The sequence below is a fragment of the Apteryx mantelli genome, chromosome 1 (genome assembly GCF_036417845.1).
Source record: "Apteryx mantelli isolate bAptMan1 chromosome 1, bAptMan1.hap1, whole genome shotgun sequence".
In the NCBI taxonomy this organism is placed as follows: Eukaryota; Metazoa; Chordata; class Aves; order Apterygiformes; family Apterygidae; genus Apteryx; species Apteryx mantelli.
The window spans coordinates 20,540,058-20,559,733 of NC_089978.1; the positions used below are offsets into that span (position 1 = coordinate 20,540,058).

Consider the following 19,676-nt stretch of genomic DNA (forward strand, 5'->3'; position numbering starts at 1 on the left):
ACAAAATCTTTCACATTTTATTGCTATCACCAAATCAGTGGAAACATTTATAAAATCATTCTGCAGGGCCTGCCCCTAGTGATGTCCCTGTAGGTTCAGGCCCATATGTCTCCACCTCAATTTGATCATTCTTGTTTGTACATTTTCTACATCCTGATTTGTCAGTCTGGGAACTTCACAAATTAAACTAAGCAAAATCTGTTTCATTCAGGTAAGCAAAGGAAGGTCCAGCAGGTTTATTAATGCCAGTAGAGGTCAAGCAAAATGAAGTTGGCTTTAGAACAGGAAGATGTAACAACATAAATCAGTTATTTGAATGAAGTCTGCCTTTTGATCCACTGCACTCTACACATCTCTGTCATCTGAACTCTAATAAGCACTTTCACATGCTTTAATAGAGTTTACCTGATAACTTTCATCAAAAAAAGATGCGACAATCTTTTCTTCCTTTGAAACAAAGTTAAAAAAATCAAAGCCATTAATTCAACCAGAACCTGCTAAAGCCCCATGACTAAGTAACATGGGAGAAAATTAACCAATAGTGACAAATATGTCTTTTGGAAAGTACATTTTCATCCTCATAATTAATGTTCTATTGTTACAAGACATAAATGAAACTGAAATTTTGTTACACTGAAGAAAATGCAGATCAGCTATACCCTCAGGCCTGGGGATTTATATGAGAGAGGTAATTTTGAATTTCAGTTTTTAATGGCTCACTGATTTTTCAGGCTATTAAATAGGACTTATTTTGAAAAGTGCTAAGCACTCAAATACTCTTTGAAAATTCCTTTTAATAAAGTAATGCAAAAATCAGTACTTAAGCCAATGTGATTTTTGATATGATAAAAAAAAAACTCAGTCAGTGATATAGGACCTTCTCTACCTTTTCTGTGTTCCCTAAAAGTCATTCTACGATTAAGATATAAATAAAAGCCACAAAATAACAGTCACCTTTCCAGTTTGGCAGAAAAAAGCCATCATTCTTGCTTCTTGAGAAAAAGGAACTGTGAACTGAATTTTGAAAGATGGATATCCTGCAAAGTGAACAGTCATGTTCCATTTTGTGTAGAAGCAACGCTAATACTAAGATTGAGATGGCACGGCCATTGTAACTCTCTATTCTCAAGTGCATATTTCTTTCTGAAAATACTAATTTTGAGTCTGAAGTTTCCATGCATGGTTTTAACCAAGAAGTTAATTCTGTAATTTGGAGACATGTACAGAACTATTTTTGAGTTTTTCAGGCATAGATTAAAATCACTGTATTGGTTGAGATCAGTAGAAAGATGATTTGAGTTTTTCTTCTGGCATTTTCACAGCCTAGATTTTACCTCTATTATTTTTCAAATTATCAGAATAGACATCTGTACAGAGTGATTTAAAAGAGCTCTTCAATTTTGTAGGTGTAACATGTGAAGTTGAAAGCTATCAGCAGTCAGCCAAACATTGGAAAATACATCCCCAATGCATTCATCATGAAAGCAAACACATCAGTACTCACTTCATCAATGCTGTATTTACTAGAAACCATGAAAGCACAAATAATACATGTTCTTCCTGCTGCAGAGCCTCCTTGGGGTTTTTGAGTAAAACAGGTATCTTAATGGTGTGATCCCCAAGATGTTTATTTTAATCCTCATTGCAATGGAGATGTTAGCTTTAATGTCTATTTGTAGTGAAAACAACGAAAGAAATTAGTATACTCTTCAAAAGAGAGTCTAACAGCCCATGTTAATTTGTTACTAAGTCCATGATCCAAATGTCATTTATGCCAATGGGAAGCTTTGCACTGGTTTCAGTGAATGATGATTTAAGCCTATCTATGATTTAGATTAAACTATAAGATGCCTCAGAGGAACAATCTGTTCCAAGGTACCTAGGCTGACATGACCTACTGCAGGTATCTCAGCTAAATAACATCCTTCTCATGCTCTATCCTAAAACTCATTATGCTGTTTTGGTTATTGTTTTCTGCAGGCACTTCCCTCTGCTGATGATATCTGCTGCAACCACAGAAGTCAATTTCCTCTAATGATGCAGGCACCAACACTCACTGCATGACCGGGATTTATTGAAATAAAATACTTTGCTCTTTAATCGCTGAAGCCCTTCACAAAGAGGTAGGTGAGAAAAGCAGAGCAGTAAAATTAATTAGCAGAGCAGTAAAATGGCAACTATTCAAAAGGCTGAAGCCTGAGTCAAGCCCAGCTGCAAGAGAGGCTGCGTGCGCTCTCCGACAAACACTAACACGTATAATATACCTTTCCAAATTGTTATCACAGAGAACAACCTAGCCTAACCTCATTTCACGCATAGGTACCATAAGCAAAAATATTACATAGTTGCGCCAATGCTGAAGCCCATGTAAGGACCAAGCAGTTTCTTCCAGTTCTGCGCCTACACACGTGGAGCATGCAGCTTATGGCACACACAAGCCTTGTTGTGGCTACAACGGCCACCGAGCAGAGCACACGGCAACAGTCCTAGCAATGTTCAGGGGCCATAGGCTTATTTTGTATATCTCAAAGACCAGTTTAGGATGGCTCTGGGGAACCAGCAATTTATCTTTAGGAAAAATAAAACAAATAAACTTTGAACTTCAGTGGCTCTCAGCAAAGCATTTACTTTAGTACCAGTGAGTCAACACATTGGGTTAGAGCAACCCACTGAGAGAAGCAGAAGCTATTCACACCCTTTCAAGGCTAGTGAAAACAGCAGCTATCTGCACAGTAAGAAATGTCTACAGCCCAGCCTACATTATGATTTTTTCCCAAAATGGGCATATCTGTCAGGGATGACATCCAATTTGTGACCAGCAGAGATACCCCTAAGAGCAATCCTGATCTAGAAAAGTCAAGCTCTTGTCATTTTGTCAGCTGAGCCTTGGAAATCTTTTACCCTAATTGGAAATCAGGTAACAATATTTGCACTTGCGTTCTATGCCTCTTTTTTCAGACCCTTCAGCTCACAAAAGTTCGCGTGAGAAGTAACTTCAACGTCAACTTAATAAAAACTTGCATCATATTTTTGCTAATGAGTCAGGCACTGTTCACTGGGGCTTAGAAGCCAAGATGGTTTACTGCTGGAAATCCTTTAATGCATAGACATATAACTCATATCATGTGGCTAGAGGGTATTTTGCATTCAGGTTATCAAACTTACTAAGGTATTGAGAACAACTCTTTAGTCAATCAAAAGAAAATCACTCCAGTTTGGACTGCAGCCCTGTCTCCCCTGAGATAAGTGGGGAAAAATAACCAAACCTGTAACACAGCAGTGACTACTAATCCACGTTCCATGGCTGTTTATATGTACTCAATTGCAATGTTAATATTTCAATACCTCAACACTTATCTCATTTTATCATAATTGATAGTTTAGACATGTCTTGCACTCATATTCTGACCAACCTGACAATATCATGATAACAGATCATTACTTTATGGGTGTGAAAAAAGAAGAGTGAGAAATTAAACAAAAGAAGAGCATTTCTTGTACGCTAAAAACAAATCACTGTTTTGGGGAGTGAACACAAGACAACGGAGATGGTCCTGCTCATGCTCCTGATGACTTGAATTTCTGTCATGCTGATAGCTCATTAAAGTAATTGTCTTGAAAAACCTCACTCCCCATATTAGAAAGCCTGGGGGAAGATACAATTGCTTTACACACAGCAGATGTATTTCTGAAACTTATCAGCAAGAAACTGTCTTTGAAGAATTGTTGTGGGTTAATCAAAGCCCAGCTTAGGTACTTTCTCATTTGCTCAAACCAGCTGAAGAAACAAATTAGATGGTAAGGGTCAGAAACTGGGAAATATTACATGGTTTTGCACACTAATGATATCTAGCTGGAGAAATCTGTGTGACATGGCTTCTGGCTTGGCACAGATTCACACACCATTTACGGTTGGAGTAAGATGCTGAAAATGCAGATGCTGACAGCTAGGCCTGTTCCCATTAGCTGCTCTGCCCGGCTGGTCCTGTCCCCACTAGCCATTTGGCAAGGCTACAGCAAGATTCCCTGGCTTCAAGGCTGAGCACTCGCAGCTCCTCTCGCCATGAGTGAGGCTCACCCACATGGAACGATCTGCAGGCTCAGAGCCCTGTTTAGACAGTCAGATTAAAAAAAAAAAAAAATTTACATTTTTAAGGGCGCTAACTGCTCACTGCTGTCACTGCCTCTTAGCCAAGACCAGCAGTACTCAGTTAGTCATCCACATGCTCATTATCTTTGGTGCTTTTTCCCACTTCAGCTTTTCATGATTTGGAATATGCATTTCATCTAAGATTATGCAGCACTTTATTATAATAAATAATAATTATGCCTGGAGGGTGAAAGTAAGCACAAAAAGGATTAGTTTTTAGATAGTGTTTTCCAGGAAGATGCTAGGTAAGATCAGGCTAAATTACTATGCTGTTGTAATCTGAAACGGACTATTTATAGAAGGGGCTTGGATAGATGAGCCTAAAACTCTTTTAATCGTATGGAGAGTCAACTTGATCCCTGCTATGGCTAAGGGAGCTTCTTTCCGAAGATGTTGGGCATGTTTGCTTTCAGTTACCTATGGTAAATCTTACATAGCTGAAGCAGCACTTTATGAAAACAGTGCAGCATTCCAAAAATAGCAAGTCTGTTTTGTGCAGCACTCCATTAAAGTTTCCTAAGTCATCACTGTCATGGACAGTAGCTTTTGTACAATGAAACAAAAGAGGTTTGCTCTGTATTTTTAACAGCATTAGTTTTTTTTCTGACTGTTAAAATGCCTACTACTACTTGATAAGCGTGTTTCACTGACTGCAGTTTCTTTTTTCAAGTAACACACTTGCACAAATAAGAGCCAGTCACCTCTCACCCCCTGTGTTTTCCTTTACGGACTATGGCTGTGGCTCTCACAGAAAGCCCTCTGCCACATGCACAGCCTGGACCCTGTTTCCAGCCTCTAGCACAGGACTATCCTCACTCTATCTGTGCAAGCAGCTGGACCCGAGCAAGGTGCAACAGAAAGTACTGCACTCAAGCTAATATAATAAGTCCCAACAGGATCGCAGAGAGTTTGGATCAAAATATCATCCCCCTACCTTGCAGGACAGGCAGGGCAATCACAAGCCTGGACAGAGGAAGGCAGATGAGTATTAATAGTATGTGGGAGCAAGTTTTACTCAGATAGATAAGTCTACATTTTAGGGGAGCAATCAGGGCTATCACTTTTATTTAGGTAATCACTAAAATCACTCTCTGCTTCTAAAACTCACTGGAGTGGGTCAGGTTCCATAATATGCATTTATTTATTACCAGTACTAGCATATACATTTTAATTCAAAATATATTGAGAAAATATTTCAACTTAAATAATTGTATGATTTTAAAAGTAGATTTGTATTTGAAATCATCTTTGCATGATGTCAAAATCTTATTAAAAGCAATTAAAATGATTATGATGAATCAACATGGTTTACACCAATGTTTAAGGTGTCAGGGCATACAGGCATCTATTTTTTTGTAGTCTTCCAAAAATCAGTAAATAATTAAGACTTTCAATAGAATACCACATAGCCTTTAGGGTAACATGCATTATTTACAACACCACCACAAAAATCTCCATACATTTCAGAATGGAAGCTTGGCAGCTTGACTGAAAACAAAATGCACTTAAGTAATTTCTACATTTCTACATAGCCAAAAGGACAACATTCTCTGAAGAGCAAATATGTACGACAGTGTGGTGGCTGGAGACAGGAAACATGCTTGAGGTTTGGTTTCCTTCCAAGGTTTTTTGTTTTGTTTTAACAAACAGCTGCAAGGTGTTTACTCTGAAAATTTAGCACAAAGGCAAAATTCTCTATTGGTATAAATTAGTATCACACATTTCAGATGTATTTTGCCTATTTCCACCAGAAAAGAATTTAGCACAAGTTATTTAAACCCTACCAAAATGCACTTTCAGTGTGGGTGTTCTCCAGTCCTGCTATACAGCTTTGTTAGTGATCAACAAGTCCAAGAGGTTTTAATGGGGGGAAAAGTTTAGGAGAGGACATATTCAGAAGTCATATTCTTGCAGAAGTCAATAAAATCTTTCCTGGCCTTTCGAAGAATTGATCCTCTGTTCCCCACTGCAGTTCCCATTCACTTTTACTGAGTGACATAGCAGCACCACTTTGAGTTGCACTGCCATTACAGGTGCACCATTCCAGGCATTATTTACCTAGACAAAGATTTCTTTGTTCCTTCCCTTTCCTTGTCACCAAAAACTGACCTTTGGGGGGAGGGGGGGGAAGGAGGGGAAGGATGAAAAGAGGCTAAAGAAAAGGCCAGAACTTAACACCCCATCTCACCACCACTTAGTAGTGCCATTCTGCATAGCGGTTTTATGGGCTTTTTGGAGCTTCTCATGGTCTACAAGGAGTCCAAAGGCAGAGGCCACCTTTGCCAGTTCCACATTGGCTCTTTCCCACTCATTCCCAGGGGCACAAGCGGGAGCACTCTGGGATCCCAGCTTCACCCGACCCCCCTAGAAGCATCCAGCATTATTTTAGTGGACTGGAGGGATGAGGTTTCTGTCTTAATTTTTTGTGATGCAGCAATCACATTTGGGACATTGAAAGGCTTAGCTCAATTCAACTGATTTTGAGTTACCTCAGGGACAAAATTAGCCCTTCCTGCAAAAATGAGTTTCAAATGTCTTCTTGCAAACTAAATTACCAGGGTTCAATCAATGCAGGTCAGGTAATTGCCAGAAATTCTGGGTTAACAAAAATAGCCAGCACATGCTGCAGATCTCTGCAGCAACAGGTCTTTCCAAACTAAGGTGCACATGAGGTGAAAAGCTTGGTGTGGGAATCTTTAGAAATCCCTCCTGGCCTATCATTTACAGCTGATAGGGAGCTCGTGCATAAATATCCGCCTACCCTATTGTCTGCACCTACATGTTACACAAGACTGTAGAAAGGCAGAAATAAGGCACTTGTGTGCCTGAATCCTTTTAACAGGGAAACACAGCAGTTTCTAGGTGACTGCTCAGAGGTTTATTGCTTGCCAGTCACCTCACACAATTATCACGTAATACCAGGTGGGCTGCTCATGGTCTCTCAAAGTCTCCTTGCTCAACACTCATTCTCCTTTCACCTCTGATTTTCCCATTCTTCAAGAAATAATTCAGCAAGGCTGTTCTCCTCAACTCATGCCACATGGGTATAGTCTGCACTTAGGCAGCAATGACTTTTATGAAAAACAAATGCATTCAAAACAGTGGAAGACTTAAAAAATCTGGCCAGGGAAAACAAACGTAAATTCTATCAGCTGCTAATTTGGGTGACCTTTTGTATGATTCCCTCTTTTCAGGAGAAAATTTACTGATTATAAACAAAGTAATCACATATAAACTGACCTATAAAGAGCTGCAAATACTGCTGCTAAAAGGCAAGCCCCTTCACCATGCTTTATCCTCACACAAGCTGCAGCTCTCATTGAAGCCTATGGGTGTTCAGCCTTGACTGCAAACCCACAGTTGAGAGACTCTGGTGTAAATTGAGGAGTCCGTTGAAGACTTCAGTGGAGGATCTGGCCAGCCCTTGCATTGGCTTAAGCCCCTAATGACCATTTCTATATGGGGAACGACTGATACAGGCTCTGGATCTGCAGCATCCCATGGAAGACAGGATTGTCACTTCACTGCACCTGTCCCCAGCTGTAACAGGAACAAATCTGTCTTTCGTTTGCCTCAAGGGCTTTAAACCATATTTTGATACTAGTACTACAGCAAAGGAATTATCCTATTACAGTGAAGAGATTATTTGATATGCCTGCTGTTGCCAGCTATTGCAGGGGTGATGACCCAGATTCCTTATGAACAGCCAGCAGACAAATTAGTTTCAGCCATATGCACCTGTTTGCTCCCTTAAAACTGACTGCCTTCATATTCAACAAATCTCTGTGCAAAACTCCTCAGACAGGCTAGTCAGAGGCTGCTATTCCACCTGTGATCTGAGCTGGGGAAGAAAGCTGTTACAGGGATCCCCACATCCCTGCACCTGATCGTAATTACTTCATGCAAGTGAAGTGGATACAGGCAAGTTGGCTGCAAAGAACGGGAGTCTGGAGAGGGGGAAAGCACAAGAGCCCTTTACTTGATGACATTTTTCTTCCATCTTTATCAGACCCTTTGATTTACCAGAAGAGCTTGTCCCTATCCGATTAGTGACTTCCCTGTAAAAATGCACATCACACTTGACACACTACCTGCCAGGAAACCTGTTCTGCTCTTGGACAGCAAAACTGAGGGGAATGCGTGTGAGGCTGCTCTTAATCAGAGGGGCTCAGCAACAGACCGTGTTTCCGGAGGAGTGCTGACAAACGGGATGCACTCCAAAATCCCTGTCTTGCACACAATTTTACTACAAGTGAGGGAAATAAAGTGGGTGAAAACACCTCAGCTCTGATTATTCATTCAGATGAGGATCTTCACCACAAGAGGCAGAGAAAGCATTTCTGCATTTTATGAATAATCCTGAATTATGAATAATCCATGAAGACCCAGGATGCCCTTAGGATGTGCTTAGATACCCAGACCCACCAAATGCAATCTGTGTTCAATACACAGGCTCCCTACAGAGGACACGGGGATCCAAACCAACACGCTCATCTTAGTGCATACAACCACTTTGAGCTAGGTGACAGGAAAGGCTGAACATGGATGCATCAGCGGGTGGCACACAAAAATAATCCTGAATAATCCTGGCAGGTTTTTCCCCTGCCAGGTAAGTGCTATTACCATTCAGCTACAGAGCCAAGCTCCCTCCTGTGAACATAAACTTTTTGGCCCCAGGAATACTGCATGCCTTTCTGCACAGTGGCCCAGCTTCAACAGTGGGAGAGAGAAGAAAAGTCTCCACTCCAGACATCCTCTGCTTTATTAGTTGTAACACTTTTCTGGGATATGGAAAATTAGTTGTTGGAGGAGGCAGAGAACTGAACCCGGGTGACCCATTTCCATCAAAAGCACACTAACTTATAGGCCAGCAGTATCTCAAAGAGCAGTAGTGGTGTGTGGGGCCCTTCAGGAGCAGGCTAGAAATGACCTAGCATAGCTTACATGAAGCTTGCTAGATGGCACAGACCTTGGTTGCAACACTGACCAGGTCTCTCCCCACTAAAATACCCAATGACCTAGATTCCCTCCTACCTCAGCTCTGCTATTGTGTATTTGGAAACCACTGCCCTAAACAATTATGAAAAAAAACACTCCAGAAAAGTGGACTGAGCCAGTGGTTTAAAAGAGAGCAACATTTGCAACTGCTTTTGTGAGACTCTTGCCCTGGGCAGGACAGGTTAAATAGGGTCTGAGGGCTACTAGATCGAGCTTCTCAGGGGTTTGGTTTTCTGATATAGACCTGTTTTCAGCGCCGTCAATAGAAATAATGTACTGCAATGTGCAAAAGCAGAACTGTAGATATTTGGGGAGCTTTCTTGTCAGTAGGAAGGTACCTAAAGAACAGAGGCACTTGAGAGGTCTGGTAGCCACTGAGATGATGCTTTTTGAGTCACAGATTTTAGATTCAGGTACCTAAATTCTTCCCACGTCTTGCTCTTGGGGTTTATTATACTTTATTGGATCTAGCCCCTGGTACTCAAACACTTAAGACATGAGCACAAAAGAAATCTAAAGATGGACTGTTATACCTGTGGTGTGACTAAAGCTCCTCCCAAGCAGTTTTCTGTGCCATGAGGAAGCAATGCCATATCAGTCAGGAGAGTGCAATGCGTGTTTAATCCTGGCCCTTGTCAAGGATGAGAGCACCAAAAGCTGCACATCAGCCTGCACACCATCAGAGGCTTTCTGCTTGTTTACACTAGACAAATGACCACTAGGAACTCCGACCGAGTTGGGCCTGTGATTTCCTCAGGTATGCTGCTGCCCAAACTGCTTGGCCAGACTGTCATTTGGCAGAGATTTTATTGTCTAAAATCAGGGATACACTATGGCTGGACAAAGGCTGTATGTTGCCAAACTTCAAGGCCTGATCCAGAAAGCCCCCCCAAAAGGGCTTAATCCAAAAGTACATGAGGACAGCGAGACATCTGGACAACCCGAGCTCTGAACTCATCCTGATGAGAAGCAGCGTGGGGCTGCTTTTGTCTTAAAACTATCACAGCTCTATCCAAAGGGGAATCGGCTTAAAGGACTAGTGTTAAACAATTAGTCATTTATTGCAAAATTAATCATTCATTTAAACTCCAGTCTCTCCAAAACCCTGCTTCCAAGCCTTCCTTCTTTTTACCTCTAGTCCTTTTCTTTTAACAAAAAGGGCAGCATATCTCTAAGTCTGAGAGTCTCAGCTCATTTCAATCTCCAGATGTACAAACATCGCTATAAGCCAGTTTGTATGTAATAAATGAAGAACTGATGTGTTTTATCAAAAACGAACATATGCACACATACAGGCACATGTTCACACACAAAACAAAACAAAACAACACAGCAGGAGGACAGGAATGCCAATCTCTGAGTTAAAAGGCCATTTGAAGCCTCAAAAAGTTCACTTTGTTCCTTGTTAACAGTTAATAAAATTTTATCCCCAACTATTACTACATAAAACTAACTTTTGTGTTCAAGCACATGGTTTAAGGAAACAATACTCCAGTGTCATAATTAACTTAAATCAAGCATGAATTAGAAATACTATAAAAATCACAACCTGCACAGTATTATTATATTTTAATTATGAGCAGTTACATCAAAAGGAAGAGCACTTTGATACAAAATACTTTTGTCTTTTTAAGATTTTCCACTATTTTAATGCAAATTTATATTTCCTTGCCTTATATATAGAAACATGATATACTGAGAGGAGAAATCTGGGGAAATTCTGATACAGAGATTTATGCCCATGCAGATTAAGGATAAAATGTTAAATCATCAAAACTTTTCATGAAACTTAAAATTTCAGAAAAAAAAAAGATAAGAAATGTTGAGGTTGAATAAGCATGATTTAAAAACTGAATCCAGAAGTGAAAGACATTTCATTTGCTTCGCTGGCTGAGACTTTAGGAACAGAATCTTCCCTTCATCTTGATGACTAGGAACTTAATTTCTAATGAAACTGTGACTTTTATAACCACGTGACTCCTGGAGCTGGAGCATTAATGGAAAAAACTACCAAATATCACAAGTGAAGATAAAATCAAAACACTGCCAGTAGTTAGATCTTCCCATTCGGGCATCCTATTTTATGTTTTTCGCACCTTTTCTGCCTTTCATGAAATGGCTCTTCTATATTCTTGAGTATATTTGAAGTCTCTTTGACAAGCGACTCTAAAACTAAGAATGTAGAATACAGGACTACCTCTCGAATGCTGCTAGCTTGATTTTTACCTGGGGAAACGCTTTGACAATCTCGACAGCCATTACACTTTTCACGAGAAATCACGAGCCCCACAGCTGCAGAAAGACTGCCTCTGCGAGCTCTCTCCCACTGCACGCATCCTCCTAAAGGCAAACTAAGGAGATTAAGAGCCTTAATCACTTGTGACCACGTCATTTGGGTGGCCGAGGGTGCTGGGCCGGGGGTGGGGGGGATTTAGAGATGTTTTTTCAGTTGTGAACGTGTCTGCCTACTGTTAACTACCCTGCCACACTTTTGCCTCCGCACCAGTTGCTCAGGGAGGCCAGATTAAGTATTTCTCTCTGTGGGGCTTCCCCATTCCTGGCAGCTCAGGATACAACAGCGTATTTGAGATCTCATTTGGGCCAGGATAGTACCTTACACTATCGCTACTACTTACAGTATGTGGCGTTTATCCCATAGGCGTTTCACGGTGGCAGGTGGCTCTAAGTGTCCCTCTCTGCGTCCGCAGAGGCGCAGGAGGTGGCGCAGGGGCGAGCGCCCTCAGCCCTGCTCCGCAGGGACCCCCATTTTATGCACCAGGTGCCGGGGCGGCCGGTGGCAGCAGCACCACGCAGCGACCCCTGAAGCGCGGCCTCTGTTCACTCGAGAGACACGTCTGCCTTCGAGGCCTTAGACCTTCCCGCAGCGTCACTTTGAAAGCGTCTCGTCACCGGTTAGCCTCACCCTCCACCTCCATTTTGCAGTCGCCAAAAGACCGCCTCCTCCCCAAATGTGATGCCTTCCTTTTAAATGAAAAGTGTTCAGGACAGTGTTTTGCCATGCTGCCTCCTGTCCCACTTGTGAGCCCTCTCTCCCCATGCCACTGCTAGTGGTTGTGTATAACCTCTTTGGAGATGAAAACCCACACTGAGTGGGGTTGCCCACAGGCACGTGCGCGCGTGCACACACAAAATGGCGGGCATCGTTCTACCTCGTCCCCCACCAGATTTAGCCGCCAGGGCAGGAGGGATTTCACTGTCTGCCTCGCACGACAGCATGGCAGTGCCTGGGGCGAGGAGGGGCGTGCGGGGGGCACAGCTGCCCCCAGCCAGGCACGTGCCACCGTTGGCCCCGGCCGAGGGCCCCGCTCTCCCCCGACGGATTTCATTGTGGCGACCGGGGGCTGCGTGGGGACAGTAACTGCTAAGTGCTGTGTAAAACCTGGGCTAAAAGGTGGTCCCTGCACTTCAGATCTCACAGTCTTTTTCTGTGGGGCGGTGCTCAGCCGCTCGCCAGAGTCACCACCCTGCCGCCACCGCGGGCACGGACACAGCGATGGTGCCGACCTGCCACGCCGCCGCCAGGGCAGCGGGGCAGGCCCAAGGCAGGGCCCCGGTCAGCCGCCGCGGACGGGGACGGCCCAAACCGGAGCGCCCTGGGCCTGCGTGTTTGTCTGGGCCTCCCTACGTGGCAGCTGCTAAAAAAAATTACTTTGGGATGCGGCGGGGTCGAAGGCACTCCACATGTGATGGCAAAGGGAGCAGGATGAAGCCTTCTGTAATATCCGTGCAAGGTGGTAAGTATGCCCAAACAAGCATGCCTCGCAAAAATTATTCTGCTAGGCAAAATTATTTGCTGCCATGGAAACTAGTGAAGAACGAGCAAAATGATTACAACTGAAATATGTACTTAACAAGTCAGCTATTCACAATGAACTTTTATTCCCTTCCTCTCTACAATCGGATTTGGCTAAAACACCAAATACTCGTCTTCTCTGTGAAAAAGAGACAGTTAAAGCCTTCTGGCAATTTACATTTATTAAAAATCTCTATATTTTTCTTCATGCAGTCACATAGCTTGGATCATCCACATACCTTCTGATTAAAACCTTGCAAACACAATGCCCGAGATTTTGGGAACACTTTGTATTTGACTAGAGCCAAGTGGAATATATTACTAGATTACACATATGATCTTTGTTATCATCTGGGATATTTAGCACTTGGCATTGGACCCTTCACAGATAACATGCCAGAATCATTTACTGTGAATTAGGAAAAGAGCGAGCAGCCTCTCCATGAAGAGTGGAACTCTCATTCTATTTACAGGAGAAGAAGAAATCCCTTAGATATTTCTGAAATCCTCTCTTTTTACCTTAACACCTTCAACTGTAAAATCCAAACAATACAAGGTCTGGGGTTGTTCTCTTAGGTATTTCCTTCCAAGGTTCATTAAAGATTTCTTCATAAAACCTTCTAAAAATGATGCTTGATTTTTTTTTAAACAACTCTTCCTTCTAGCTTGCACCAAATATAATATCATCAACATACAACACTGTAATACAGAATGATTTCATTACTGACATTTTAATAACTTTAGTAAGCAGAGAAGCATCTTTATAAATGGTCATGAAGACTCAGGAATATGAAAGTTTATCAATAAGTTTCAGCATGTAAAAACTGCACAAACTTCTAAAAATATCACTCTCAAAGACCTGGTGAAGTGTGCATTATGAAAAGGGAAACTGCCAGTGACAGCAATACAGAATTTGGCTGGCTCTGTGAGGTATCCTAGATCAGGAAAGAAGTCCATCTACACAAAGCAGAAACTTGGTAACTTGTGCTTTGTCACATAGGAAAATTGTTTTGAGAGACAGCAGAGCAATTTGACTTGAAACAAGTCTTTAATACTATATACCGGTTATGTTGAGATGACAAGACATGATGCTTAAATCATCACCTCAGCGATTTCTGTTTCAAGCACATAATTTTTGTTGCATTGAAGTATATCATTAAAGAAGTTGTGCAGTTTTCATTAAAGGGCACCAAGAAAAAACAGGAGGAAAATTATAACTGCACAACAGCTCCACAGCCAAATATAACTAACCTAAACCCTTTGCTGATTTCATACATATTAACAGAGTTAATTTTCAAACGTTTTTTTCTGTATCAAATATCAGCCAAAAAAATATCAAAACCTTACTTTTTCAATGTATCTCTCGAATAACTTTGCTTCCAAAAAGCACATCTGAAGATGTGAAACAGTGCTTACATGCTTATCCATCACTACTTTGTGAGGAAAGATAAACTGTAGTGAGAAAAGGAAGAGAAGCAAAAATAGGAGGCAAAAAGTAGTCTGCATATTTTCACCTGTTGGAAGTAAGGACCCAAATTCCACTATAATATCCTATGTAAATCAGAAGCAATTCCTCTGCTCTCCACAGTTACACTCAAGTGAGACAGGCATAACAGCAACAACATGGTTACACATCTGTACAACACCACCATACTATACCCAGTCATCTTAGAATTCTTCTGTAGGCCAAATATTTGTAATTGCTGTTATATGACCTACATGCCATGGCAAGATTCATAAGAAAGGTTTAATTTTTTTTTTAATCAAATGATATAGCTGGGAAAAAAAAACATGCTTCAAAGCACACAAGACCTCCTTCAGATTTGCTTCTATTTCAGGACTGAAGAAGAGCACGAGAGCACAAGTGTGTCTGCTTTTTCCAGCTAGATCAATTTGTCTAGTAAAAGATACTACATCTCCCTGCAAATCTTGTCTCACTTACTTACATCCTTATCCCATCACAGCTACAGCAACACTACCATTAAAAAAAACACAATCCTCTGAGTGCTGAAATAGCCATCTCCAGATGTCACAATGGTTTCTTCGAACAAATACTATTAAATTGCCCAAAGGTAGGTCCGCCTGAAATGGCTTCCTCCACATTTTATGAAGGTGCCCTGTATATAATCCAAGGGCACCTGACATATAAAGTGCTACAAAAATACAAACTGACTTGTGCTTCTAAGTATTTTCTGCCCTTTTAAACTTTGCACTTGTGCATTAATTTCAACAAATATTGAGGTGAGCCAGCTGCTGAGGTGAGAGGATTCATATAAATCCCTCACAGTTGTTTGCTAACTTTGCATAGAAGCTTTATTATCTACAAGTCATTAATCAACCATTAACAAGTCAGTGTTCTGGAGTCTCAGTATTAAGGTTCACTGCCAGAGGAGAATAATGGATTTCACAGGCTGGCTGGGTCTACAAGAAAGGGAACTAAGGGCTGAGACAGCTCTGAGATAAAACATTTGGAGAAGATTAGAAACCATAAGAAGTAAGTTTATTGCTCTTTAGCTTGCCTTAAGAGAAAGCACTTCACAAGAGTTAAGCATTTACACAACAAACCGAGTGGAAAGTTCAAACTCATCCATCAGTTTAGTGATGAAGAGGAATGCATTTTGCACAGTCAAACAAGGAAGTTTGGCATAGGTGAGAATTACTGCTCCTGTGAACAATAATAAACACCACATCATCCAAAGTTACCCTTTTATTGATAGACTTTGAAGCTACAAAATCACCTGCTCTGGCTCTCTGGGTCTCAAACTGCACCAGACACCCCTATGATAAGGCCACAGACTTCAGTTCAAAGCAACAGGAGGGGCTAATTTGTTGCGCACCACAAGCAGAGGACAGACATGACCGATGCAGCGTCAAGCAATCCTGAAATTGCCAGGGTCAGTCCCTGCCAGGTAAAGTATGCCCTTTCTGCAGAATAAGGCAACATTTCCCCTTCTTCAGTCCTCTCCATCAAAAAAATCTTCACAAAATAATCCTTCCACACACCAAATCTGGAAAGAATTCTGACCTGAACTATACAAGCAAGACATATTTACACCTAAGAAAGAGTGTAAAACTCTTAAGTGAAAAGTTTGAAAAGTTACATCTGAGCATTACCCCACTGTGTGGAGAGTAAAGCTGTCCTCTCTCCAGCTATGGCCAATCTCTGATACTTATGGAGCAGGCAATAAAATAAGAAAAGGCAGAAGTGAGGAAAAATGCTCTTTTCTGAAGCCTAGCAGGCAAATGACAGAAGACTTGAAATAAGAGCTTTGAATATAGTTCACTTTCTTTGTATGGAGGAGCAAGTGTTAAGACAGCTTGACAGGGAGATGTTACGGACAGAAAGGTGTATAAACTGTAGGAAACAAGGGTTGAGGGATCCCATCTCTTGTGCTGTGTACCCTCCAGTTATTGCTACTCCCTATAGGAATAATCCATCTCTCTCTAATTTTAGAACCTCAGTTCTGAAAGTGGGATCTATGCCCAAAAGGTACTATCACAGCTATTAACATAGTTACAAATACAATGAAGAAAAAATAGTAAATGAAAAATAGATATGGTAGTATAGACATTCTAAAAAATTTCAGCATTCTGATGAAGGGGTTACAAAATAACTATTCATCTTATTTGAGAGACCTGGAAACAAAGTCAGAGAGAGGCCACAGAGGAAACTTTAGAGCCAGGACTAGAACACATGTTCCTGGCTCTCAGTCCTATGCTCAGGCCACTAGACTACACAAAAAGGTGTAAACGCCTTTAGGAATTCATTTCTGTTTCCTCTTTTATGTCATAGCCAGTAAAAAGACCTGCAAGTAGTTTCAACTAATTTTTCTTTCCTATTTTGCAACTCTGATGTTTTCTCAGAATACTTTCACAGGTTTCCGAAAAACTGGAATTCTGCATGCTGACAAATATGAAACCAGGTATTAGTTAGATCAAACACAGAAAACTTTCCAAAGCTCACATACTGACTACTTAACACACCACAGTGTAGGAAAAAAGTATTCCTTACCAAGCCATACTTTAGTTTCCCTCAATAATGTTTCTTAGTAAAGATCTCTACATAGTTGGAAGCACTAACAGCCTACCAGATGGTTCACTTCTTGATAAACACCTATATTTTGTAAGTTTAAAGTCTAATGAACTGTAGCATAAGAAGATGAAAGTTATCTGTGCAAAGTGATTCAAATCGCAGGTCATGGGCTGGAGCTGGACAATGGAATAGCTCCATTGAAGTATTCAACCATTTCTATGGTGGCTTTACATTGGGGCAGGAAGAGAGGAGGCAATAGTGGATCCTTGCAGAAGATGAAGACAAAAAAGGTTGAATGCTTCACGCTTGCACACACTCACATAGTCAGCCCCACAAGATGACCCTGCTGGAAGGGAGAGGGCTGTGGCCACTAGGTCCTGTCCCACAGCATTGTCCTAAACCAGCATGTGGTTCCAGAGCCCTCGAGAGACTGTACCATGCTGAGCTATGCAGCACTCCATGACAGAAACTTAGTTCAAATTAAATTGTGCGGAGTTAGGCCTGGCGCTGCATGCGTGTACAAGGTGAAAAATGGGAAACCTTCATCTTTTTTTTCCACCCCTGCCATCTCCCCAGCAGGCAATCACAGCTAGTCATAAAATAACTAGAGTTAAGCAGCCCAAATGGTGCATGTCTGGTTGCAAATTGGGGAGCAGCTCTGCTGGCCCACTTGGCTCAACAGCTTAGAGTGGCAGTACTGAGGAAGAGCACAGGGATCCCCTTCTAGGAGATCAACACAGTCTCTGCTGGATGTATCACATCTCTCAGCAGGCATTATAGCTGTGCAGCTACCAAGAAGTGAACAGCCCCTCCTTCTCAGCATAACTGCCTGATATGAACAGCAGCTCAGAAACATCTCCAGTTTTGGGCTGAGCAACTGCAGAACAGTACCACCAGCAAAACTCACTGACTCACCTTGAGACAGATCTAGACCTGTTAAGTGCTTTGACAAAGATCAAAGATGGTGCAGACTGGCGTCTTTGGGCCAAACTCTTCATTTTCTGATTGGAAAGAAAAACAAAATGAAATCATAGGTGAGATTCTGAACAAAAACTGATTGCATACAGACTTGTTGCACCCAGAATCCAATTTCAGACCACAGGAAAGAGGGTGAGTTATCGCCAACAACAACCCTGGACAGGGGAAATGGTTGTAAAATACCACACACTGAGAAAAACAGGAGCATGGCCAGAAAGCCAGTGATATAGAAAATAAGTTGCTAATGTGCCTATACAGTGATGCCTGAGGTACTCCATACATGAAAAAAAGAAACATCTAGAGCTTTTTCTCAACCACTTTTTGACCCCTCATGATCTATTGTATTTTAAATATGTCAGATATCCAGCTGGTGGTTCAAATTTCAAATGCTTGATACATTTCTGTGTCAGGCCTGACACATGCAATAAATTAAGGTCTGGATTCTACACACTTAACTTTATGTGCTTAACTGGCCCCATTTTTTTCCAAATCTTTAGAACTCTTAAAAGATAATGACAGTTTCTTTCCCTATTAAGCTAACTGGAACATTACCTCTTGTCTCTCAGTAGTCAATAGTGACTTTTTTTTTCTTCCAAATCATGTATGGGACAAAATCGGAAAGCCAGAGACAGGGAAGTTCTCAGAGGGCACAGGAAAACTAGGAAGAGAATGGGGAAAAGGAAACACTCAAAGACAGGGAATATGGCAAGAAAAAGAAAAAAGCAAAAAAGCATAGGGAAGAGAGGAAAATGCCAGCAGCTATCAAGGGTGCATGGATTCCCATGGAGTGAAGCTGAATACTACAATAAAAATACTTAGCAAACAGTGCTGTTTTCCCCAGAGACAGAAGTTTTCAAAAGCACCCACGAGACACAGAAACACACATTTCCTTGAAAACGAGTGCATTCACCACTGCCTGCAGCCAGAAACAGGACAAAGGAGTCCGGTCCCTAACTTTGGAGCTGCTATCCAGGAACCAGTTGTGCAGCCTGCTGGCAAGGTGCGTGACTTCATCTCTCACAGATTCTCCACCAGGACGATGGTTATTATATTATTTAACTCAGATATTTTTGAGAATATACCCAAAAGGACTGGGGCTGAACTCTTTCTGAGACCTGGCCATGACAGTATCCAGTGTTAGAGCTGTCATCTGCGCTAGCCTAATAAGCACTGAGAACATACAAACAAATGAACCTCTTGACTGTCATGAAGTGACTGTTTTCTGCTAATCACAAAGCAAGATTTTCCCCCTTTCTACTAAAAATAACCACTGAATGCTGGGAACATGTATGTTAGGGAACAACTGATTCTTCTGCCAATTTATATTCTGTATGTGGCATAAATCTTGTTTGGACAGGTGCACAATATGTACCACTCTGAGAAAAGAAACTATACAGTACTCCGCATTTTATTTGATTTTGACAAGTGTGTACCAGTGCACTTGTTAGTGTGGTTTTTGATTTCGTTTTGCTTCCTTCTTTATTTATGTAGAGCATGCTTGCTTATTTTGTCAGATCCTCAGTTAATTCTATGGTACAATGACTTACAAATTCAGCTGTGTAATTTCAATTTGCCTTTAAAAACTATCCCCTCCTTCCTCTTCCATCCATCAAAGATAACCTTATGAAGACTGATAAATCAGGCCTGGGACCATTCAGATGTCTTCTATCCAATCTGAAATGAACTGGATAATAACTTAGTAG

General features: G+C 41.4%; 1 protein-coding gene across 1 annotated transcript in view; it reads right to left on the reverse strand.

The window, feature by feature from the left end:
* ARHGAP20 (Rho GTPase activating protein 20) overlaps nucleotides 1-19,676 on the reverse strand; it is a 64,643-nt gene that overhangs the window by 36,313 nt on the left and 8,654 nt on the right. The window contains exon 2 of the mRNA XM_067289645.1: nucleotides 17,911-17,996. Within this exon, the coding sequence (XP_067145746.1) occupies nucleotides 17,911-17,996 (86 nt within the window). The remainder of the gene's footprint in view (nucleotides 1-17,910; nucleotides 17,997-19,676) is intronic.